The sequence below is a fragment of the Condylura cristata genome, unplaced genomic scaffold (genome assembly GCF_000260355.1).
Source record: "Condylura cristata isolate star-nosed mole 26May11 unplaced genomic scaffold, ConCri1.0 scaffold00041, whole genome shotgun sequence".
NCBI classification, from domain to species: domain Eukaryota; kingdom Metazoa; phylum Chordata; class Mammalia; order Eulipotyphla; family Talpidae; genus Condylura; species Condylura cristata.
Genome location: NW_004567142.1, coordinates 3,208,694 through 3,233,507, shown reverse-complemented (window position 1 = coordinate 3,233,507; position 24,814 = coordinate 3,208,694). Strand labels below are relative to the sequence as shown.

The window sequence follows — 24,814 nt, the reverse complement described above, 5'->3', positions numbered from 1 at the left end:
TCGCAGGTTTCTCTGGGGAAGCGCTTTTTCTCGAGCTATGCAACCATTTCTGAGAGACTCTCATGAACCCCCTGTTCAAATTACTCTTCCGAGGACACTTTATATGTGCAGACCAGGAAGTCGAGGCTCCAGGTGGCACAGAAAGACGAGGCGGATGTTCTTGGGAAGGCTTTCAGCCGGGTGGATGGCACCTTTAGGTGGACTTTAGAGTACAAAACAGTTTCTCTTCGAGTCCTATGTGTGGAACTGCAATGTAAAAATTACTTTTATTAAAAAGCTTCAAATCTAGGCCCTCCCTGGTGGCACAGCAAGTTAAAGCACAGCACTAAGAAGCTAAAGCCACTTCAGCATGAGTTCGATCCCCACCCCGGAGGTGACCCACACGCTGCAGCAGACCTCTCCTGTCTCATCTGCTGCTCCCCTCAGCAGTGTACTTAGTCAATCTGCCTGTTCTGCTCTCCATTCTCTCTCCGCTGAATCCTCTCACACCCCGTCACCTCTGGCTTGTACCCCAGGTCTGTATGCATAAATAAATAAAATCTTAAAAAAGAAACTTCAAATCACCTTTTAACATTCCCTTTGTTAATAATTGGGAACTTGCATTTTTAAGAACTGGGTCTAAATTTCCTTGGTTAGCTTAAAAGTCACATCTAGAGAACTCAAACTTATTTGCGGAGTTTGGAGCCTCCGTCCCTCCTCCACCACTCCTCCCCCCAGTTTGTAGACCTCCATGCAGCCATTCCTCACAGTCCTCAGAGAAACTGCTCCGCGTGACTCCTGGCAGAGATGCCACAGAACCTGGATTCTGGAGCCAGGCCGCTTGGCAAGCGAATCCCATGCTGTGTGACGCTGGGCAAGTCACTTGATGTCTCTGTGCTTCCACTAAATCTTCTATAAACTGGACATAAATAGTACCTAAAACATGCTCACAGGTTCTTGCCTGTGCTTTAACCACCCTCTAAGATGCAGACCAACCCTACTGGCTGGCTCCTCAGGAGTAGAAGGCAGGGGAGATGAAGCATCGTGTTCCCCAGGTTACGCATAAAGATGGTGGCACAGCCATAGGCTGGCTCTCGCTCTCTGGGGTCCTGCCTGGGTACCCTGCGTTGCCTTGGGGGGCGCCCTCATGGGGACAACGAGTCTTCAGTAGGAGACACGTGGACTGAGAAAACTTGGAGAGGATCCCAGACCCAGCCACCCTCCCAAGAGCCCCAGTCCTGACCGCCCTCACCCTCACGGACCTGCCCCTCACCTCTGACCCTTGACCCTTGCACCCTGTAGGGAGATAATAAATGCTTTCTGTTGTTTTCAACCACTAAGTCTTGGGCTGATTTCTTACCAGCAGCACTGTCTGGGATCACCTCCTGCAGCCCCTGCAGCCTGGATCCTGGTCCATCCCTTACTGATGTGCCACCAGCTCCGGTCCCATTGTGGGGACAGCATCAGCTAGCATGAGCAGCCTTTGGTCTGGGGTACTGGGAACCGTGGACAGTCTGGGGTGGGCCAGCTGGCCACTGTGGTCTTAGAAAATCTCTCCTTTTCCCCAATCACCCCTTTGTGAATAAACACCGTTGTTGTTCCCTGATCCTGAGTTCTGTTTTGCAAGTCCGAGTGCATGGATGAGAACCCTCAGGCAACGACTTGTCCCCCAGCTTTGCAGTTTGATTTTCTGGGGCTGTGGAGCCATGGCATCAAAACTGTTAGAAATTCCCATGTTGCTGACTGTGCTGTTTGTCACCTTCCCCACCAGGTGGCGCCACGATTTCGTTTATTACCCCCTTATCTGCTCCGCGGGGAAGCTCCCAGGATGCCACCCTGATGCGGCCTGACACTGTGTGGGCTCCTCTGGGATCTGCACCCTTTTGCACGCAGGTTGGTCATAGTGATTCACTTAAAAAATCTTTTTAATTTATGCACGCAGAATTGGGGTACAGGCCAGAGGATTCATCAGAGACAAAGTTGGGAGCAGAACAGGTAGATGGAATGAAATACACTGCTGAGGGGCGCAGTGATGGAGTTGGGAGAGGTCTTGCTGCACCATGTGCCAGGGATCAAACTCAGGCCGCAGCGGCTGGTGATAGCTTGATATAGCTGAGACTTTAACCCGTGTCAGGGAGGCCCTGAAGATATCCTATAGAGGTGTAGACTGAAGTCAGCTGACTTGGGCCAAAGCGGAGCAAGGTGGACCTGACTCAGGCAATGCCAGGCCTGAGGCTCCTGGAACATGAAGACAGCAGGAGTAAGACTGGGTCTAGCTGAAAGGCAAGTGCAGCACCGTGATGCAGGCACAGGAGAGTTCGGTGCATTTGCACGGAGCATACTCCTCCGATATGGCTCCCTGAGTCCAGACACTGTTTCATTCCCAGATTCAACTACGACCCGCCAGAGAAAAACACCCTCCTCTCTCAAAGTCATCATTTTCTTATTTGGTGGCCTCAGGGCACATGAGTCATGTTTTCTAACATAACAGCTCTCCAGATATTTTGTTTCAGAAGTTCTTAACTTATTGAAAGCAATCAAGAACCTGCAAGAGTATTTTTTTAAAGAGATTTATTTTTATTTATGCATACACAAACAGGTGCAGGCCAGAGGTTGGGGGGAGGGTGGTTTGCGAAGATTCACCAGAGACAGAGTGGAGAGCAGAACAGGCTGACTGACTGGAATATGCTGCTGAGGGGAGCAATGGGGAGACAGGAGAGGTCTGCTGTGCCCTGTGGGTCAGCTCCCTGGCCGGGGATCAAACTCCTGCTGCAGTGACTGGTGATAGCTTAATCCCCTTGAGCCACCAGGGAGGCCCCAGGGTTTTGTTTAGGTGGGTTTTGCCTATGGATATTTGCCACTTAAGATATCACAGAGAAATGAAAAGCATATTTATTTATGGACTCTTAAAAATTGCAATAACATGTTACATGTTCATGGAAATAAGATTACTTTCCTTAAAGAGAGATATTTCTCTTTCAAAAACAAATTTCTAAAGACACTAGAACTATTTTATGTTGTTTGCAAATCCCTCTTATTTCTGATTCAACAAAGATGACTGAATCTTCTCTGCATTCAGTCAGTTGCCTTGTTGCACATCATGCAGCGGCTGGAAAATTCCACTGACGCCCAAGAGAAACGAGAGTGAAGAAGGCCAAAAGTATTTTAGTATTATCATGAAAATGGGTTTGAGTTCATGACCCCTCTGAAATGTCCGTGCACCATGAGAACCGCTGCTTCCATCATACTTATATTTCCACTTAACAAGCAGGTTTGCTGTTATCTGGTTTCTCAAACACAGAAAAGGAGGGAGAATTGGGGCAAACATTTATAGGGTCAACGTCCAGCTGTTTCCATGGGAACCTCACGATCACTTTCAACAGGGTACTAGGGCTGCATACTCTCCAGAGAGGCTGAGGGAGGTCATGCCTCCAAATAGGGCTAGTGGGGCATTTTGGGGCTCCTGGTACCCCGTCGGAGTGGTCCCCTTGGAACTCCTGCTACAGGACTCAGAATTCGAGGCCTGTCCCTGTGCCTTGGTTTGCCCTGAGTTTCTGCCATGCCACACCCTTCTACCCCTCCCCATCAGAAGCTCCTGAAACATACTTTCAGGGGAGACATTGGCCCTGGATCTGTAGGTGCCAGGTGTCGCGCGGGGTGTCCCCTTCATAACCTGCAGTCCAGTGCATCACCCCGTCCCGCCCGTCCCACTGGCCCCTGCAAGTGAAATTTTATCCCTGTAGCCCTGGGGCTTCCTTCCCGACTCTCTAGCGCCACCTCCCGGGCCCTCACGGGATGGGTTCTGGGAAACTTGCACCACAGCGGAAAAACCTGGAACACAACCAGCCCTTCACCGTGGGTGTGGGCGGGAACGGCCCTTGTACAGTTTTTCCCACCTGAACTTAAGGAAACCACGTTAGGGAAAGACGCATGTCTGTTGAGGACCCGCTGCATAGGAATCTTCTTTTTTGCCGGCAGCTCACCGGTGGTCTTCCACACAACAGAAAAAAGTTAACCTGCCATTATTTTTTTTTATGTTTGGATTTGGGGGGATATTCCCAGTCTTGTGGGGTTATAAATAACACAGGGATGACTACACGTGTGCTGACATGTCTGTATACACACATCCCCTCGTGAATTCCTCAGAAAAAATTCCCAGTGGCCATTTTGTGGTCACCGAGCCACTGATGAGGGTCAGCTCCTAAGGACTCGTGTAAAGGAGACTTACCGCATCCCATTAATAAGCATTTTATATCGGCATCGTGGGGATGATGGCACCTTGCTCATGCTGGAATAAATGTCATCTCCTTTTAGAATCCATTTCACCTCTGTGCTTGACCACAAGCAATTTCACTTCACCCCTGTGGCTGCATTCAGGGGACCCCTTTGTGTCTACTGGATAAAGCTGTTCTGGAGAGGTTGACTTCTGGAAGAGCTAGAGAGATCTAGTTTGGAGATCTGACAAGGAAAAGAGAAGAGCCTTGAGGCCAGAGCTAGGGCATGCGGGCAGGGTGAGGAGGGGGCCAGTAAGCAGGGTGGTTTGCACCATGCTCTGTTGCCATGGAAACCTTGCAAAGCATCTTCCTCCATTAAAAAAGGAGAGAGAGCGCAGGCGAGAGAAGCGTGAAGTCTGTGAAGTCTTTCGGGTCTTGCTTATCTTTCTGTTATGTCACTGCAAGGCTTCCTGGACCTGACCAGGTAGATGAATACAAAATTTACTTTTTGGGCGGTGAGGATTCACCAGAGACAAAATGGGCAGCAGAACAGGCAGAAGGACAAAGTACACTGCTGAGGGGAGCAGCGGGTGAGACAAGCGGTCTGCCGCGCCCGCGCCCGCGCCCAGTGGGTGGACTACCCTGGCCGGGATGGACGGAGTGCTGCAGTGTCTGCGGCCAGCTTCGTCGTGCTGCGCTTTACCCGTTGCACCACCCTGGAGGGCTCCGGAATTATTTTCGGGGCCGCCTTTTCTTCTGTACCCTCCAGCATTCATTCAACGTTTTGAGTGCCAACTGTGCTCAGCACATCCACCGGCTGCCGTCCCTCCACAGAACCCAGGCCGACATTGCCCCTGCCCTCCTTTGTCTTATAGAGGAGTGGGTGCGGGGCACGTATCGATTCATCAAATCACCAAACGGGCCATCTTAGAATCTAAACAGGAAAGAGTTTTAGCCAGTAAAAGACAGTCCATAAATGTCAGTTCATTGTCTGTGATGGAGAGTAATTTGCTTATGTAATAAACGCTTACAAGTCATGGTATGATCTGGACAGATCATTCCCCTTGCACCAACTTCGCTTCCAAGGCCGTGGGCGAATGAGTGCGACTTTCCCTGGTGCCACTCCCTCCCCCCCCACTCCCCCTGTGAACTTCTGGAAGTGGGTCCTTTAAGGGCGGATCCCGGAGCTGGAGTCACAGACCTCCCGACACCGCCACTGTTGCCATGGATACCGGGCCGGGCGGGGAGGCGGGACCGGCCGCGTGCGCAGGCGCCGCGAGGGTCTAAGCTTTGCAACCCAACTGCTGAGATTCCGGCAACAGCCTGCTCGCCGCTCTGGGCGCCTGAACCCCCGAAAGCGGTTGCCCCTACCTCCGGACTCCGGACTCCGGCCGGCCGGCCTCTCTGCACCTGGCACGGGAGCTGCGTGCCTCAGACTTCGGTCCGGGACGGGACCAGAGCGGCCAGGTGGGCGGTATCCCTAGGCCTGACCTGCGAGCAGACAGGTAACCCGCTGCGGACTGTAGGCCAGTCCAAGTGAGAGGGTCTCGTCAAAGGCCGCTGCGTCCGCCGGCCCGAAGCTTCAGGAGCCCCTAAGTGCCAGCCGGGCCACATTCACCAGAACCTGAACGCTAAGACGTGTGCTGCTGTCCCTGGGGCTTTGGAACCCACCGGACAACCTATGTCCGCCTGGGGGTTCCCTGTGCCCAACGATCTATTAGGGGCTCCAGCGGTGGACCATGGCCTTGAGCCTTCTGCGGGACTGGTGCAGGGGGCTGGAGGTGGACACGTTGGTTACTGGGATCCCCGAGGGCCTGGAGCCCGGGGCCATCCAAGCCTTCCTGCAGCGGGTTTTGCTGTCTCGCGGAACACCAGCACTTGAGCCACGGGATGGCCCAGGCCGCCCTGGTGTAGTTTGTGGAGGACATTGATCCCCAGGGAGATCCTGAGGGAGGATGGCGTCTGGAGGGTTCTGTGCCGAAAGTGCGCAGAGGACTCCAGGGTGTTGGGGCAGTGCTTGCTGCTGGTGAACTGCCCTGAGGTCCGGACCCCCGGGGACACGCCCACCTCACCAGCTTAGGAGACCCAGGCCCAGGCATTGCAGCAGGTGGCCAGGAGGGCCGTAGGGTGGCAGAAACTGGGCTGGAGGCAACAGGTTGGCAGGAGTCCAGGACTCTTCAAGGGGAGCCTGGGCATCTTGATCCAGGAGGTGGACCGGGAGGACTTGGGCTGGGAGGAGAGCAGAGCACGCTGGACGCCATGCTGCAGGCCTTCGTCAGGGAGCTTGAGAAGTGGGTCTTCCAGCGGGAGGCGGGTGCCGGCGAAGGTCCCCGCGAGTTCTTGGCCCTGGTGACGGTGAGGGACAAAGCCGAGAAAGAGGAACAGCCTGAATGAAGAAGAACAGAGCAGCCTCCCAGAATTAGTGACCCTGCTTGCAGTGAGGGAGCCCACAGACAGCGACGCTTCAGAGAGCGAGGGCAGGAAAACGGGAGCCTAGAAAAAGAGATGGACACCCCTGAGTTTGTGGCCTTTGCGGCTTGTACGGACTCCTCTGCCCCCATCTGCCGGTGAGATGTTAAAAATAGCTTCTGTGATTAAGTCTCTGGGCTGGAGAGACAAAAACGACAGCAAGGATGTCCTTCCCGGGCTCATGTCCTTGGACTTCTCCGCTCACGCGTGAAGGTGGACAAGGCAGGTCGGGGAGGTGGAAGCTGTGGTCCTGAAGGCCAAGGACGTCGGGAACCTTCTGGAGTGTCTTTCTACCTTGGCTGAGCTGGAGCCTGCCTCCGGGGCTGGGTGGACGACAAGGACGCGGCCGGGGTCTCCTGGGGGAAGAAGGGAAGGGGCTCGTGGCGCTCCTGGTCGCCCTGGACGTGGCAGGTGTATTGGCTGAGGAGAAGGAAAACGCCCCGCAGCGGGGATACTCGGGAGGCAACCTGGGGGAGGTCTTGGCGCCCCTCGCTGCGCTGGAGAACTTGGAGTCAGGGAAGGGCTCGAGGCGCCTCCGGGAGAATCCGAAGAGGCGTCTGAGGACTCGGGGAGCGCGGCGAGTCCCGGGACCGGCGTCCTGGGAGCCGCGGGCCACGCGGGCGCGCACCTCCTCCAGGGCCCCTGGTCAGGCCGGCGCCACTCGAGAAACCCGAGCGGGAGGTCGTGGCCTCGGGGACCGGCGCACTCGCGAGAGGAAAGCCGGGAACCCGCCGCGGAAAGCCAGAAAAAGGGCTCGGCGCAGCAGGAGGCGGCCCCCCAAGTGTCGCTAGGGGAACCCGAGCCCACGAGGCGGCAGAGCTCAGCCGCAACCTCCCGCCGGCTCCCTGCTCCCTCGGGTAGAGGCGACTCCCCGCTGCGCTGCACACGGAAGGACTTGCAACCATGAGGGAAGAAAACACAAAAGGAACCCTGGGGGGGCCCAGTGTTGGTGTCGGGGTGGGGGGGGGTCAGACCAGGCGGCTTGGCGCAGGGTGCCCCCACCCCTCCTTAGCCCTGCAGAGCCAGCTAGTTTTTCTGGTTCCGAAGGTTTCAGACCCGCCTCTGCCCGGGACAGCCTTGCCCACCCATCTGTGGGTGACAGCCAGGAGGTGATGGGGGCTGGGCATCAGAGAGGCTCTTCCAGCCTCCCTGGGGGAGATAATGCCAGAAAGGGAAACTTGAGGGGGGCTGGGCTGCTCCTGGGGAAGGGGGGGGCAGTGGCCACCGCAGACTGGGAGCAGGAGAGTGAGGGGGGAGGGGGAAGTCGGGGAAGTCCTGGGGGAGCCCTGTCCACCGCGGTTGCTGCCGGGCTGCCTCGAGTACCAAAGAACCAGTTCCTCAAAGCCAAGGTCCACAGGCTAAATTTGTCACTCTCTCTGCACCGTGTTTCCCCCAAACTGGAATTACTTGCTAACATTTTCAATGCTGGCAGTGCACCTCCAGATTTGTGGTTTCTGTGGGCGCAGAGGGCAACGCCCCTCGGGTAGTCCTCACTTCCCCATTGTCAGCCCAACCGTCCCTAGGGGTTGATGGATCCCTGCTGCCTAAGAGGATGAGGGTCCCAGGTTCACCCTCTGAACAGATTTAATGGTCCCCTGGTGGGGCGGGACCCTGAGGCCCCACCTGAGGGTCTGGGCAAGGCCAGTGTAGGAGCTGCCGGGCCCCTGTGGAGAGGTGGAAGCCCAGGCCTCAGCCCGCAGGCCACACCCCTGTATCCGCTGCGCCCACTGCCCAGTGCAAGTGCCTCTGTCGGGGGGTGTCCGAGTTGACGTGGGCTTTGGCACTCTGTGGAGCCCCATGCTTTCCCCAAATGTTCATCTCCACTGGACGCCCCCCAAGTCCTCTTGTTCCGTACTGTGGGTACCTGTGTCTGCCTTCCCCGCCACCAGAGGTGGCCAGCCTGGAGACCCCTCTCAGCCCCACTGGTGGTCCTAACCCACCCTGGGTGGTCACGTGCAGAAGCAGATCCGCATTCTAAAGCACTCTGGGCTTGCTTTACCCCTGCCCTACACCCAGCATCCTTAATTGCCTCGGGGTGGCCCCCAGCGCAGGTCCGTGGCTCCTAGTCTCCCAGTCCCAGGTCTCAGTGTCACTGCAACCTCTTGAGCCCCCAGGAGCCCCCCTCCTGGGCCTCATCTCCTGCCTGTTCTCCACCAGGCCTTAGCTTCTGCTGCCCCTCTCCCCCCTCAAAGCCTCCCCCAGCTTCAACCTCAGCCGTCCCCCCCCACCTCTTGACATGCTCAGTCCCACATCCTCCCAGAGCCCTGCCATCAGACCCACGTTGTTCCTGGTCCAATTAACTAACTTTTGGGGTCCCAGCCCTCTCCCCTAATTGTGGCCCGGAACCCACTTCCTGGGCACTGCCTCTGCCCCATTCCTTAGCCCCTCTCCTGGTACCCCCCAGGCCCAGCCTGCCCCTGTCCTTTCCAGCTCCTTAGAGGCGCCCTTCCCTGCCCTGAGATTCAGCCAGCTGCCCCATTCGTCCCACCCCCCAGCGCCCACTCCGCCCAGCACTGTGCTTGGCGCCCAGCCCCAGACTCACATGGAGTCCTGCGCCCTGCCTGCCTTCCCCAACCTTTGCCTTGACAAGGCCCTGCCCTGCCCCCAAACTCTAGGGTCCCCACTCCCACCTCGGTTCCAGCACAGGTGGCTACGGGGCTGCCCGCCGGGCCTCAGAGCGCGTGCGTATTCCACGACTGATCGTGGACTTGGAAAAGAGCGAAGGTTTTTAGTGCGTTGCGCCCACTGAGGAAAGTCCTAGAAGTCTAAACCGCTGGCGCTAGTGAGCGACTTAGAATGTCATTCAGATTTGAAATGTCGTGCAGAGATCGCTGGAACTGGGGTGGGGGTCCTGGGTGCCAATAAAGCAGAGAGCGTGTCCCCATAATGCAGCCGATGTTGGCTGAGATCAGGGCGCCCCCGCGACTCCCGGGATTGTAACGAGATCGTGGAAGCGCCCACATTCGAAATCGAGGTCCGGGGACAGAAAGGGACACTCGTTCCTCTCCCCTGGATTCCTGAAAGGCTGCCCACAAGTCTCCGCCCCTCTACGTCGAGGTAACCAAGGAGTCAATTCCCGCAATGGCCGAGATCCGTTCACCCACCAGAAGGCGCTCGGAGACTGCGGGTTAAACCTCTCTGTGGGACTGCGCTGAGGGGCGCCCGCACTTCCTTCCAGGGGGCGCTCTGGGACCGCTGGTTCAAGTATAGGGGTACCCCCAGAAGTGTGGGGGGTAAAAGGATTCACCAGAGACAGAGTGGGGAGCAGAACAGGCAGATGGATTGAAATCCACTGCTGAGGGGAGCAGCGGGGAGACAGGAGAGGTCTGCTGTGCTCTGTGGGTCACTCCCTGGCCAGGATGTGCTGCAGTGGCTGCAGATAGGGCCATAGTGCTGAGACTTAACTCCTTGCGCCACTGGGGAGGCCCAGGCTACTTCCATTTCTCAGCAATTACAAATAATGTCACAAGAAACCCCGTGGGGAGGATGATTCTTGAAGGTGATGCTTTTGTCTGCCCACCCCGCCCCCCACCCCCGGTGCTGGGAAGAGGAATGTGGGGTTGAGAAGCTGTACCATCCTGTCCCCACAGTGCCTTGCTGAGGGCGCCTCTTCCCTTCCTCCCCACCCCTGCCGGGAGTCTGCGCATGCCTTTGCAGCTGCTAGTTGAGAGCTCACTCACATGGTTTGATTTGCAGAGCTGATAGCCCGATGCAGAATGTCTGTGTAAGTGGCACTGGGGAAGTGCCTGTGACAATGACAAGTGAGTCAGCTCAGTGGAGTGTGGCTGGAAAGCCCACTTGAGCCAGGAAAGAAAAAGCGCAGGGATTCACTTTCCCTTCCACCTCCAGGCTTGCAGCCCTCCTGGTGTGTGTGGGTGGCCCTGAGGGCAGCCTGTGTCTGCATAAACCTTATTGCAGTTGGAATAAAAGCCATGCCCAGTCCTTGGAGCATCCTTGCAGGGATGCTTCCTCCATCCCAGTGTCCTCCAAATCTTGTTTGCATTGCGGGCTTATTAAACATAGATGAGCTTTGTTCCTGCCACGTGACACCTTCCAGGCCCACGGGAGAACATACTCACCTTCACCAATGGCCAGGGGAGAGCTCTTCACTCTGTGGATGAAATTTGGTTTTCCAGTCATTCTTCCACCATCTTGCCAATTTTAAGTAGGTATTTTTAACTTTTGTCAAACGTAAACATACACTTAGAGTTCAAAGATGACAACACACTTTCCTTTTCCTTTGGTGAAGGGTTTCAGACAAGGAGCAGGAATTAGTCCCTAGTTAAGACTATTCCAGACTTCCACAACACTCTCCAGTTCCAGGAAGAAATCTGATCAACCTTTGGACATAAACAAGAGAAGCTCCACCCAACTGTTCTGTGCATCTTTAAAAAATATGTGCTGGTATCACTGGGCTCAAATTCTCACCCACGGAACATTCTAGAAAATCAATATAACATTTATTTCACTGCAGTTCCCCAAATGTGTGACCATTAAAACAAATTTTCTTAAATGGGGGAATATACAATGCTCATACAAAAATGTGCCCCAAACACATACAGTTTAACAGTTAATTCTGGGCCCTCCCTGGTGCCACAATGGGTCAAAGCACAGCACTATGAAGCTATCAGCAGCCACTGCAGCTAGGAGTTGGAGCTGACCCACATGGCGCAGCAGATCTCTCCTGTCTCCCCACTGCTCTCCTCAGCAGCGTAGTTTACTCAGTCCGCCTGTTCCGCCTGTTCTGTCTGCTGTCCACTCTGGTGAATCCTCGCACCTCTGGCCTGCACCCCAGTTCTTGTATGCATAAATAAATAAATCTTTAAAAATTAATTCTGTTGCAAACTCCGTGTTACCATCACCCATTCAGAAATGATCAAACTCCCCTCCTGTCCAGCTCATGGCAGGATGGAGAAGAGCCTGCTTTGTGACCAGTGCTTCTTTGCTTTTCTTAAGTGAGTATGTTTATTACTAACTCAGGTGTCTCGCAACACGGTAGCTTCGCCTGTTTTTGAAGTCTAGATTCACGCAGTGTTACGACTCTATGGATTATTTTGCTGAGTGACTGTTTTTTAGGAAAAACAAATGAAACAAAGAAAAAGAACCCTGGGCCTCCCAGTTTCCTGGCCACGTCTGCCCTCTGGAACGCAGCTCCCTGGCTGCAGAGCGGAGACAGCTGCTGGTTTTTCATGGGGAGGAAACTCTGGCCAGCAGCTGTGGCTGTAACCTGAGACCGGCTCTAGCTGCGAGGAGAACACATCTCTTCTCCCTCCGCCTAATCCTGAAATTTTGTCAGTTATTTCCAGAGAGAGGGGGAGAAAGAGCTGGGAATGGTCTCAGGAAGGGGTGAGTTGCCAGATCTGACGGATTGAAGCCAGAGGCTGTCTTAAATGACTGTTCTATGCACTGAAAATGTGTAAGCTGGACGCCATGGTTTTAAAAAGCATCAGTATCATTTCAAACAAGTTCAGGAATCCCATCAGGTGCAGACATGTACAGGACAATGACCCCCCCCCCCCCAACAACTCTCCGCTGCATGTAAATAGCAAAAAATCAGAACCAATCCTCATAGCCACCACAGGGGACCAGCCATCGACGCAAAGGCTTCCGGCCACACATCACTGACCACATTTTACTGTGACTGATCCAGGAGAGAGACACACACTTCACCCTCAGACCACAGGAGATTTAGGGGTGCCAAACCCCACATAGTTAGACATCTGAGTATACTTTTGGGTCCCCCAAAACTAAGCTACTCAGCCTGCTGCTAGCCAGAGGACCTAGGGATAAATGTCAGCGAACAGGGGCCTCTCTGGTGGCGCAAGGGGTCAAGTCCCAGCAGTAATGAAGCTGACCGCAGCCACTGCAGAGTTGAGTTTGATGCCCAGCCAGGGAGTGACCCACAGGGTGCAGCAGACCTCTCCTGACTTACCCTCTGCTCCCCTCATCCATCTGCCTGTTCTGCTTCCCACTCTGTCTCTGGTGAATGCTCTCACCCCCTGCATCTCTGGCCTGTACCCCAGTTCTTGTGTGCATAAACAAACAAAAGTCGGTGAACACAGGTTCTGTATTTCCTATTCAATGAGTGGAAGTGGATCATGACGATGTCCCTCTTGTCTTCACATTGAGTAGGCTGAGGAGAAAGAAGGGGAGGGTGGGTCTTGGGTTTCAGGGGCACCAGAGAGGGAGGAGGAGGAAGTGAAGGGGAGGCGGGAGGGGCAGGCATCCTCCCTGTCACTCACAGAAATACACCGTCCCTCCTGTCTGACGTTTTGCTTTTTCATTTCTCTGGACATGTTTCTGTGTGGAATTGTGGCCTCCTGCTCTGCTTCAGTTTCAGCACCCGTCACAGCACCTATGCTGTATAGGGCAAAAGCAGCCTGGGCTCCTCGGAACCCGCTGGCCTGATGGCTACTGAGCATTTGTTCCTGGGTGTCACTCTGCCTTTCCTCCCTCAGCTACTGGCCTGGCTCGGAAGGGCTCACGCCTGTACGTCATCTTCCGTGATCCCTCCGGGCTCAGAAGTGATCTCCCAGTGTATAAGTGGTTCCCCACCCTTCCAACCCATGTTGTTCCAGCGTCCAGTGGGCACAGAGAACAGAATATAAAGTTGCAGAAAACATACTGCGGTGTGACGTGGATCCGGGTATTCTGCTGTTTTTGTAGAAAAGCCCTTGAAATATACCAGAATGATGGCGGGTGTCTGCTGGCAAACGAGGGCGTGTCTGGCACACCTTCCCACGTTTCCAGATTCTAGGGAGTCTCCGAGCCCTTGAACTCTTGCCTGTGACTTATGAACAGCAACTCCGTGGGAATGCTTCTTGTTTACAGGCATGGAAGAGAATTTTGCTTGGTGGTGAGTCAGTGAATTTCCCTCACCCACTGGGGGAAAAGCCAATTTTCTGTAAATGCCTTTTATTTTTTGCTAAGATTTATTTATTTATTTATGCATAAAAGAGCTGGGTACAGGCCAAAGGTGGGGTTGGGTATGAGAAGACTTACCAGAGACAGAGTGGGGAGCAGAACAGGCAGGTCCACTGAAGTTCACTGCTGAGGGGAGCAGGGGGGAGACAGGAGAGGTCTGCTGCGCCCTGGGGGTCGCTCCCTGGCCAGGGAGCAAACTCAGGCCATAGGGGTGATAGCGCTGAGACTTCACCCCTGGGCCCCCAGGGAGGCCCCCACTGCTTTAAAATAGTGTTTGTGGCCCTTCCTGGTGGCGCAGCGGGTTAAAGCACAGCACTAAGAAGCTAAAGTCACTTCTGCATGAGTTCGATTCCCGCCTGCCCTGGAGGTGACCACATGGTGTGGCAGACCTCTCCTGACCCGCCCGCTGCTCCCCTCAGCAGTGGACTTCGTCCATCTGCCTGTTCTGCTCCCCACTCTGTCTCTGGTGAAGCTTCTCACCCTCCGCATCTCTGGCCTGTACCCCAATTCTGTATGAATAAATAAATAAATAAAAATAAAATAGTGTTTGTGTTTGCAAATAATCCTCTGACATGGGGAAGCATAGTGGGGTCACACCACATGCTGAGGGTGGGCAATCCCGAGGTTAAGAGAGGTGTGAAAGCTTGAAACTGGGGAAGAACAGAGAGGGGTGCTTTAGAAAGTCGAGCTGGAGAAAATCTGGAGCAAAATGTTGTTCTTACAGCAAAAATCAAAGAGAACAAGCCAGTTGAATCAGAGAGCGGCCTGGTGGGTTGTCACAACTTACTTGGGTGGGGAGTTTGGGTGGGAAGCCAGTCTCCCCCTTTCTTTGCATTTGGTATTTGCAGACCCCCTGTGTTCTCTTTCGAAATAACAGGAAGACAGAATAAGAAGCCCAAGGTGGAAGAGGAGAGGGTGGAAAGGTGACCCTAAATCTGAAGTACAGAGGTGTCTGGAAAGGGTGGGCAATAGGCTGTGTTGTCATAGGAACCATCGTGCAGGAGTGTTGTCATGGAAACCAAAGCACCCTGGGTTGTGGTGGAAATCTTATGACATCTCCTATCAAGGGTGCTTCAAAACTATTTTTAGATGCACTGGTGAGCAGGCTCCTTGGTGGGAGCGGGCAGGGAGCTGACTTCATGAACTCACATCAGCTCTTGCACTCTACACAGAGAACCGTATGCTTAGAATTCTAGTTATAAATACCTTGGTATTACAAATAAACAAATATTTGATATTACAAATAAACAAATACTTCTCTCATATATATGTACACATATGTATGTATGTATATGTATGTATATTTGCATATAAGAACTGGGGCATAGGCTGGAGGTGTGTGTGGGGTGAGAGGATTCACCAGAGACAGAGTGGGGAGTAGAACAGGCAGAGTGACCCAAATCCACTGCTGAGGGGAGCAGCGGGGAGACAGGCGAGGTCTGCTGCGCCCTGTGGGTCACTCCCTGGCCAGGGATGGAATAGATCTCAGTCTGTGGTGGTGATAGCGCTGAGACTTAACCCCTCAGCCACCAGGGAGGCCCCGATGTTGTTTTGATCCCTTGACTAGACTGAGAAGACCCCGGTGGGGTAGAATTTGCCTGTCACTAAGGTGCAGGTGAGCCTCCCGGTTGTCACATTGGTGCTGGGAGAGTTGACTGCTGTCCCAGCATCTGCTTGGGACCGAACACCTAGACACATGCCCCTGGTCTCTCCTCTCCGCCCTTTTTCCTCTGCTAATTTTACTGTCCATCCTTTTGTGGCAGGTACTATAACTGTGATTATAGTAGCCTGTCTGATGTCTGTGGCTGTACAAAGTGCTGAACCCCAGGGTGGGCCTAGGAGCCCTCGGCATCCTATCTCGAACTCAGTATGGCCCCAACCAAACTTCTGATTCACACCCTGCGGCTTGCCCACATCTGTTCTCCACCAAACAGTCTCTATAGAAAAATAAGGGCTTCTCCCTCCTATTTGCTCTTGTGTGTCTGCTTTCTTTTGTGCAACATTATAGTCTCAAGATTCATCTATATTGTTGTGTGACTGTCTTTGTGTGTTCAGACTCAGCTAGCTGAGTCATACCCCTTTTTTTGTGTGATACATGACAGGAATTTGGGCCATGGCACAAATATTTACCATGCCAAGTTCAGGGATTCAGTTGTTTGATCTTGCTAAGGCCGCCTAAGGCCAGTTCCCAGATGGAATCCAAACTGCAGGTCCTGGTGAAACACCCAGTGCAAAGTTGCACTTTAGTACACTGTTCTGTGTGAGCTTCCCAAATCTTCCAAACGACTATATCAGGAAGATTTTTATTGGTAATTTTATTGGAAATCGAAACTCCAAGAGTTCACATTACTCGTCTAAGTTTGCCCACGTGGAGGGGCATTGCAAGGTGTTTCAGGAGGACCTGGCAGAAACCTGCAAACTCAATCAGCTATTAACAAAATTTTGTTAATAGCTGTTCAATCAGCTATTAACAAAATTGTTGCCCGTGGGCAGCAAGCTGAGGACCAACAGGAAAAATGAGACCACTAATCTTCCCCACCTGGAGGTGGGAAAGGGGAGTGGAACAAGCCAGAAATTTCTAGAAGCTTCCGGACAACTCTGGAACCTGGGGATTGTGGCTGATTGAGAGGGCTCACGACTGCGGCTTTTAAGGGGGTCAGGGGTTGGCGCTCTTGGGGGAAGCCAGCGCTTTCTTCCCCAGCCCCCGACGTCTGGAGTCAGCAGCCACAGAAGTCTGCGCGTCCGCCCATTGCATCTCTGTTCCTAAGGCGCACACTGGGCAGAAAAGCCTGGGCCTGAAGGACCACGGAGCAGCACGCGGGCCCCTCGCCCCGGGCGCAGCTGCGCACCAGCTCGGACCTGGTCTCCCCCTGGGGACCCCGCCCCCCTAGCGCGCGCCCGCAGCGGTCGGTTGCCATGGAGACCGCGGCGCGGGAGCGAGCGCGCAGACGCGCTGCGTCGCCGTCTGGGCTCCGCGCAGCTGCTGGAATCGAGGCGAGACGCCGCGTGACCCGCCCGGGCCTCGGCGAGGCGCCCCCGGGTTCCCGGTCCCGGCCCCGTCCCGGCTGGGCGGCCGCGCGGGGTGGCCGGAGCCCACACTGGCCTAGCGAGCGGCCACGTCCCGACCGCCTCTCCTTGGCCGGGCCGCGCCGCCTCCTCCCCGGAGCCGGTTGTCGGACACGTGTGAGCGGCGGGGCGGCTGGGGCGGCTCGGGAGGACGCGAGGCGGGAGGACGCGAGGCGAGGCCGGCGGAGGAGCGGGCGGCCGGGGTCCAGCCACCTGCCGCTTCCCGGGGAATCTGACCTTTTCTCCCTTTACCTTGCAGGATTAAAACTTGGGGAGCGCTGTAGACCCTGATCCACTTCGAAGACTCTTCTGTGCACGTGGGTTTTGAGGCGCCTGGCCCCCGCGAACATGTCGATGAGCCTTTTGGAGGACTGGTGCCGGGGGATGGAAGTGGACATCCGCAGGTCCCTGCTCGTCACGGGCATCCCGGTGGACTGTGGCCATCAGGAAATTGAGGAGACCTTGAATGGGGTCCTCTCCCCTTTCGGCCCATATCTGGTGCTCAACAAGATCTTTGTGAGACAACAGAATGCTAAAGCTGCCCTCATTGAGGTTGGAGAGGGGGTGAATCTGAGCACCATACCCCGGGAATTCCCAGGAAGGGGGGGTGTCTGGAGAGTAGTCTGCAGAGACCCCACCCAGGATGCCGAGTTTTTGAGAAATCTCGATGAGTTCCTGGATGCTGAGGGGCGCACCTGGGAGGATGTGGTTCGCCTACTGCAGCTCAAGCAACCCCCACCACCCTCTAGCCAGCGCCTAGAGAACTGGGCAGAAGCTTTGGGGGTGTTCCTGGGGGCAGTGATGCAAATGATATTAAACATGGAAGCTGAGGTTCACAGCCTGGAGGAAGCTAGGGCCCAGGTGCCAACGGCCCCTGCTGACACAGCAGGGGTAAAGGTCAAGAAGGAGCCAGGGCCTTCTGCAGAGGTGGGCTCCGCCCTGAAGGATCCCCACAGCTGGGATGACCTGGAAGCTGAGGGTGACCGCACCAAACCTTTGGGTAGCAAAGCCAGCACCAAGACTGGGCCCAACAGAAAGCAGCCGAAAAACAGCCCCAAGCAGGAAGCAGTACCCTGGAGGAAATCTGAAGATGAGTATTCTAGCAGCTCGGCCTCCCTGGAGGACCCCCAGGCTGGTGATGCTGAGGGTGTGGAGACCCCCAAATGTACCAGGAGCCACAGAAAGCCCTCCTTGAAGCAAGAGTCTTTGGCACCAAAGAAACCGGTGGCGAAAAGTGCCCGGAAGGCTCCCAGCCCCCCAGGGCAGGATGCCCAGTCAGAAGCTGAGCCCCCCAGAGTTGCCCGTGAGTCAGACCAAGATGGCGCTCAGGAGGGCCCCCCGAAGAAAAAGGCCACGGGCTGGCCGGCGGCCAGGAGCCCTGTCTCATTGAGGAAGAAGAGCCCTGTCTCGAGCTTGTGCCCTGTCTCTCATGTCCCGGTCGACTCGGAAGGCACCAAGAAGCAGCCAGCGGCTGCAAAGAAAGGTCACAGTTCAAGAAGGGACGGCTCAGTCCCTGAGGCCTGGCGCGGCCCTCCGCGCCCGGAGTCGACACCTTTGCTGTCCCAGGGTCGCACGGCGAAGCCAGAAGGTTTGCCTCAGACCTCCAGAGGTGAGAGTGACAACCAAGTCATTTGGGTTGTGTCCTCAGGGGTGAGGGGTGGTGCTGGGGGTGGCAGACCCAGAGGTCAGTGCGGAAGACCCCACAGTGGTAAGGTCCTGACCTCCCTCCTGGCAGCCCCTAGGGCTGACCCTGGGGGGCCTGTGCGTGGATGGGCAAGGAAGCAGACCTACTCCCCTGGCTGTGGCACGCGTCCTGACGAATTTCTGGGGCTACATTGTCTGCAGGGTGGGTGACTCCAAAAGTGAAGTTTTCCGGGTGCGGGATTGGGAAAGAGACCCAGAGAATCCAAGGAAGTGAAAAAAAAAAAAAAATTGGCCCACGGCACCCTCCCTTCCCCTCCTGAGCTGTCCTCCTTTGTCCGCAGCACCCAGAAAGCATTGACTGGGGGATCGGCCATATCTGAGGAGTTGAGAGAAGACCAAGGAAGACGTTCTGGGGTGGGAGCCAAGTTTTGTCACTGAATGAAGCAGGACTTTGGGCTGTTAGGCCGCCAGTTTGGGCAGCTCTGGCTCAGATGACGGTGAGGTCTTGGGTGGGAGGAACTCAGGGAGGCGGGGCGGCTCCGCTTTCTCTGCCAGACCTGCTTTTTCACCGCCTCTCCCACTCCCCTTCAGAGGTTGGCCAGTCATTAGGCAGTTTAGGAAAATTCTAGAACCTTCCCCTTTCCCCATGGGCAGGGTCCCTGCTGTGGCCATCTATGTTCAGCCACGCGCCCCCTCCCCGTTCCCTGCAACTCCTCCAGGGTGCCAGCGGGCCTCTGCAGCGCCTGGCATCTGGGCCGTGGGTTTCTTCCTCCTGCTCTTGGTGTTGCAGCCACGGTCAGTTGTGCTGAGGCCCTTGAGGCCACCGGCTTCGTTGTTCCCCCCAAGCTCCACTCAGCCAGATGGAGGATGGTAAGGCCCTCAGAGTGTGTTTTGGGTGGGGGAAAAAAGGTCCACTTTGGCCTTAAACCATTCCTGAGTTTTAAAATTTTGTGCGTTAAAATGGTCGTTAGATTCCCTGTTGGCGTAAACAGGAAGTTGCCGATGCCTGGCCGTGAGGCGCTTGGCCTCGCCTGGCTTTCCGGCTGAATCCATTTATTGCCGTAAGCTCTCAGCATCTTCTAGGCCGAAGAGCACCGCTCCTGCTACAGTAAGAGAGGAAACGGTGACCTGGAAATTGTTCACTTCTGCCACTGAAGAGAGCAGTTTGCAAACTTTTCTGGGGGCGGCCTGGGCGGGACCCATCTAAGATGTCACCTGAGGGAAAAAAACCCTGTGACACATGAGTATCTGGCTGTCTGGTGAGAGAGAGAGAGGGGCCACGTGGGAGAGAGGCCACGTCCACCTGTGTCCCGAGGGCGCTTGCTGTGGTCCTGCTTTGGGGGCGTTGGCTCGCCATCTGCGTGCGGATGGAGCTAGGCCAGCCCCAGAGCCTTCCGCCTCGATGCACTCAGGGTCTCGCTTCCTGCCGTGTTTGTGTTGAAGAGCGTGAACAGTTGTTAGATAGCTTAGCGATGGGCCTTGGAAAAGAAGGTTCTGGAGGAGGTTCACTCCCACCCTGGTCTGTGGCTTCGAGGAGGAGGAGGAGGAGGAGGTAGGAGCTGCTGGTCTGGGTCTGTGGGCGACGGTTCCCCGGGCACGTGCAGCTCGGGAGCGAAGGGGATCGGTGGGGAGAGTCGCTGTACCCCAGCACCTGGGTCGAACTCGGGTCCATGGAGCCTCCATGTTCACCTGTGGCCTCGGGTCCATGGAGCCCCCATGTTCACCTGTGGCCCGTGGTTAGTCAATGTAAATGTCTGGTGACAGAATAAAGTTGAAGTTCGGTGTCTGTCTGGTCTCTTGTAGGCGGAGATGGCGTGGGCCGATGACCTTGAGGAAGGGGCGTCCCTATTAAACCGCACATGCCCGGCACCCCGGGAAGCGTGGGCGGTCCGGGAGGATTGTCCGTTTTCCTCCCCTGCTGGGTGGCCTTCCACCTACCTGAGGGGCTCTCAGAGACCTTGGGGTTTTCTAGAAGTTTCTGCAGTAGGAAACTGGTGATGCACATTACCTAAGAATGCTAGTTCACCTTTCAGATCTGCAGGGAGACCGTCCCCCGCCCTTGAGACAAAGCTTGCGGTCTTTCAGCTGGAACTGTGTGTCTTCTGTCCAAGCCCTCGGCTCAGGTCGTGAGCCGGCCTGGTCGCTGCTCGGGTCACCTGTGGGCTTTGTTAGAAACCACAGCACCTGCTCGGTGGGTCCCGTGAGGGCTGCTGCCCTGGGAAGCCGATTCTCGTCCTCAGTCGCCTGAGGGTCAGGTGCATGTCGCTGGAGAGCGCAAGCTGTGGTAACTCACACCTGAGGAGGGGACGGGTCCGTGGGGGCCAGACTGGGGTTGGGTTGTCCGGGAAGGAAGGGGCTGAAAGGGAAGCTGGACTTTGAGGACAGGGAGTTAGCCGGGCCCTGGATACCGTGGCCGCAAGACCCAGAGAGAAGGCCTGTACCCCAGTTCTATATGCATAAATAAATAAATTACAACGCGCCTCCCACTCTGTAAGCGACCTGTCGTCCTTAAAGATGACTTTTCAAACTATTATAAAAAAAAAGAAAAAAGATGACTTTTCAGAAGTAACCAGGAGCGGGGAATTGTGTTTTCATCTTTACTGTTCTGGGCATGGAAGAACCAGCCGCCCAGAGCAGAGCAGCGCTGTGCTCCGCACCGAGGCCAGTCAGCGCCGGGCCCAGGTGACCGCATTTGCGCAGGGTTCCGGGCCCTGTGCCCACGCGAGCCTGCTTGCACATCCTGTCCGGTGCTTAGAATTCAGGCCTGACACGTCCATCCGCGAGAGTGCGTGTGATTCCTGTCTCAGTGGGGTGATCACGTCCAGTTAAAGCTGGAGGCTCAGTGAGGGTGAAACCATCTCACCCAGGGGAGCCACTGCGGGTGCTGGGTGGACGTGACCTTCCTGATGAGGGAATGTTAAGGCTTCGAGGTGAACCAGTTTCCCCGTCCCGCTCTTGGAAGATTCTTTTTCTTTTCTTTTTTTTTTTTTTTTTTAGATTGATTTATTTATGCATATAGAACTGGGGTACAGGCCAGAGGTGCAGACAGAGTGGGGAGCGGAACAGGCAGATTGAAACCCACTGCTGAGGGGAGCAGCGGGGAGCCAGGAGAGGTCTGCTGCGCCCTGTGGGTCGCTCCCTGGCCGGGGATTGAACTCCCGCTGAGGCGACTGAAGCTAGTGGAGCTGAAGCAGCTGTAGCTAGCTTCATCGTGCAGCACTTTAACCCCAGCGCCACCAGGGAGGGCCCCGTCTCTCGGGCCACTCTGAGTTGCTCTTACATCCCGACATGAGAAGGCAGCGGAAACATCTGCCATCCCAGAGTGAACTCGGGGACATGCAAACACGGCCGGCTCAGCCCTGGCAGGTCACGCGGTGGAGAGTGACGCTTCGGGGTGCTCCAGCTTACTCAGCATGCAGACATAAGTCACTAAAAAAGTGCCAAATTTAAGTCCAGAGATAGAACTTCCTAACCCTAGAATTTGGACTGACTGGGGGCCATTTAACTTAGTAGAGCAGAAAAGGGATTTTGTAACTGCAGCGGGTGCTTAGGAGGAGACTAGCTGGGTGGGGAGAGGATTAGCCAGGCTCTGTGGGGCCTCCCTGCGGCTCAGGGGTGACAGACGGCACTCTCCAGCCATCTCTGGCCAGGGAGTGACCCACAGGGCGCAGCAGACCCCCCCGTCTCCCTGCTGCGCCCCTCGGTGGGTTTCAGTTGACTCGCCCTACTCTGTCTCTGTGGATACCCTCACCCCCCACCCCGCTGCACCTCTGCCCTACACCCCAGTCCTTGTATGCATAAATGAATAAATTTAAAAAAAAAGATTTTTGTGATCCCTTTGCTTGGATATTTTAAACATAATTTTAATACATTGATGTCTGTTCTTAAGTACATGAAAACATAGGTTCAGAAAGGTGCAGGTAAATAGATTACAGGGACAATTTTTTTTTGACAGCCTTGGCCCTGGCAGTGAGGGAACAGGTCAGGGGTGGGGGACGCCTGTGGGGTTTATTTTGTTTTCCTGTGCTCTGTCAATTCCTAACTAGGTATGTGTATTGCTGTCTTATTTTTAAGAGTAAAAGTAGTTAAGCAGCCATAAAATGCAGTGAGGTGCTGATACAGGCTGCCCTGGGGCTGAAGCTCACAGTGTGGGATTCTCCATGTATGAAATATCCAGAGGCAGAGAGCAGAGCGAGGCAGAAGCGGTTGGGGGAGGGGTGATCAGAGCAGTGGCCTCATGGGACCAGGGTTTCCTTTTGGGGTGGTGAAATTATTTTGGAACAAAACAGGGGTGATGGTTGCATGCTTACTGAGTGCATCTTTTCGCTTCACAGGACAGCTCAGCGAGTCTCTTCAGGGAAGACAGGCCGGCTCGGGAGGAAGGCCTGCTGCCCCAAATCACACCTGAGCCAGGTCTCAGGCCTGCTGGGTTTTGTTTAAAGATTTATTTATGCATAGAAGAACTGGGGTAAGGCCAGAAGTGCAGGGGGTGAGAGGATTCACCAGAGCAGAGTGGGGAGCAGAACAGGCAGATTGACTGAACTCCACTGCCGAGAGGAGCAGTGGGGAGACAGGAGAGGTCTGCTGAGCCCTGCGGGTCACTCCCTGGCTGGGGATTGACCTCCGGCCACAGAGGTGATTGTGCTGAGACAACCCATAGACCACCAGGGAGGCCCCAAGGGCCAACCTCATTCACCACCCCCCAACACCAAGGATCAATTTTCTTTTTAATTCTTTTTTTCCCCCTATTGCTGGGCAAATCATCTGAAAATGATTTACAGCTTTCTATGATTAAGAACCTGCTTTTTATTCTTCAGAAATTTATATACAGCAAAATCCACATTTTTGTCTACCATTCTGTGGGCCTGACAGTCATGTAACTCTCCTCTCTGTCAAGACACAGGATCATTTCACTCCCACAAAGGTCCCCTTAAGCTGTCCCTTTCTAACTCTTTGAATTACATTAACAAACACTTTTAAGGCCAACTTCATTATTTCTATTTTAAATTTTTTGCCTGTGATGTGTGTTTTTAAAAAGCTTTATACAGATTTTTTTTTTGCAAATATATATACCATATATATATCTGGCATTTGATACTTAAGTAAACCAAAAAAGATCTCTGCCATGTGGTGTTTATGACATTCAGCGGGGGTGGGGCAAGGATTGAGCAGTAGATAATAAAGATAGTAAACAAGAGCAGTCTATTATGTTAGAGAAAATGCTAAGGCATGTTTTTTTGTTTTTGTTTTTTTTTTCTTAAATTCCAGCCTGGGCTCATTGTTTCTTGCAAAATGGCAAAAACAGGAAAATTGTGGGTTTTACAAGACTGGTCACTCTCAAGACAAGTCTCTGGGGCTCAACCTCAGTGAGAATGTTCTGGAACAACAGTGAAAGTGTAGCTAAGGTCAATGATTATCCTACACTTACATGCCCCAGGCCAGTTCCCAGTGTTCCTCCTGTGAGTCTCACACTGCAGTAAGAAATGTGAGCACTCACAGAATGTTCCAGAACAAAACAGAAACATACCTCTCCCAGCACTGCTTTTTCAAGATTCTGTGCATGCTTCACTGAAGTATTGTCAGACAGGACAAGACGAGCTGTTCTTAGAGCTGTCAGTTGTGAGGGTGGGGAGCAGGGAATCTGAACTCAACAACGGGGAGAACAGACAGGTGAGCAGCGTGAGGGGGTTGGTTATCTCTGAGAAGATGTGTGAGGAGCCTGGAATAGTGAAAGACCATTCAGCACAGAGGGAAGAGTGGGAGAAGGGAATCTAGAATCAGTCACATAAATATGTGAGTGCAGTTTGTGATGCAGGTAGGGTTTCAAGTTTATTCAGAAAGATGGTGCAGAGACAACAAAGGAAATGTTTAGAGAAACAGGAGCTATCCCAATATTGAGATAAATTCCAGGCAGATCAAAAGCTTGTGAAATGCAGTTGAAGAGTTGTGGAGGGAGAGCTGCTTGGGTGATTGATCATCTCTCTTTTTTTAAGATTTATTTATTTATGCATATAAGAACTGGGGTACAGACCAGAGGTGCAGGAATGAGAGGATTCACCAGAGAGAGTGGGGAGCAAAACAGGCCGACTGACTGCTGAGGGGAGCAGCAGGTGGGTCAGGAGAGGCCTGCTGCGCCCTGTGGGTCAGCTGCCTGGCCGGGGTGGAACTCATGATTTGGTGGCTGGGGAGAGCTTCCTAGTGCTGTGCTTTGACCCACTGGGCCTGCAGGGAGGGCCCAGGAATTGGTCATTTTGAAGGAGACTGAGCTTTTCAAACTCCCGCAGACTTGCAGAGTGCAAAGCTTTGTCACATACACACCGGATAACGCCGGACCCTGGGTGGGCTTCTAGTCGTGTCATCAAAGAAAGCTGGCTCCTTCACCACAGCAGCCACAGGGAAGTTAGATTTTTAGATTTTTTTTTAAGGTTTATTTATTCATACAGAACTGGGGTACAGGCCAAAGATGTGGAGGGTGAGAGGATTCACCAGGGACAGAGTGGGGAGCAGAACAGGCAGAC

The 24,814-nt window shown here is 54.4% G+C and overlaps 2 protein-coding genes across 5 annotated transcripts in view; both read left to right on the top strand.

Annotated features, from left to right (window-relative positions):
* The first annotated feature begins 5,340 nt into the window (after nt 1–5,340).
* The window catches only part of PNMAL1 (paraneoplastic Ma antigen family-like 1), a 37,867-nt gene continuing 18,393 nt past the window's right edge, over nt 5,341–24,814 (top strand). For 2 of the 4 annotated variants that reach the window (XR_001146152.1, XM_012733771.1), the window contains exons 1-2: nt 16,639–16,769; nt 16,912–18,261. Coding sequence is in view for 3 of the 4 variants with exons in the window: in XM_012733771.1 (XP_012589225.1) it covers nt 17,001–18,261 (1,261 nt within the window). In the remaining variant the exon portion in view is untranslated. Of the gene's footprint in view, nt 5,699–16,638; nt 16,770–16,911; nt 18,262–18,637; nt 20,767–24,814 lie in introns of those variants that run through there. The other 2 variants (XM_012733773.1, XM_012733772.1) reach the window with 2 other exon arrangements.
* On the top strand, nt 5,690–7,853 carry PNMAL2 (paraneoplastic Ma antigen family-like 2). The gene is given in 9 exon segments (XM_012733491.1): nt 5,690–6,087; nt 6,089–6,121; nt 6,123–6,219; nt 6,274–6,430; nt 6,433–6,578; nt 6,580–6,667; nt 6,670–6,760; nt 6,762–6,972; nt 6,974–7,853. Coding segments are annotated over 9 exon segments (1,458 nt in total). The 5' UTR covers nt 5,690–5,932; the 3' UTR covers nt 7,454–7,853.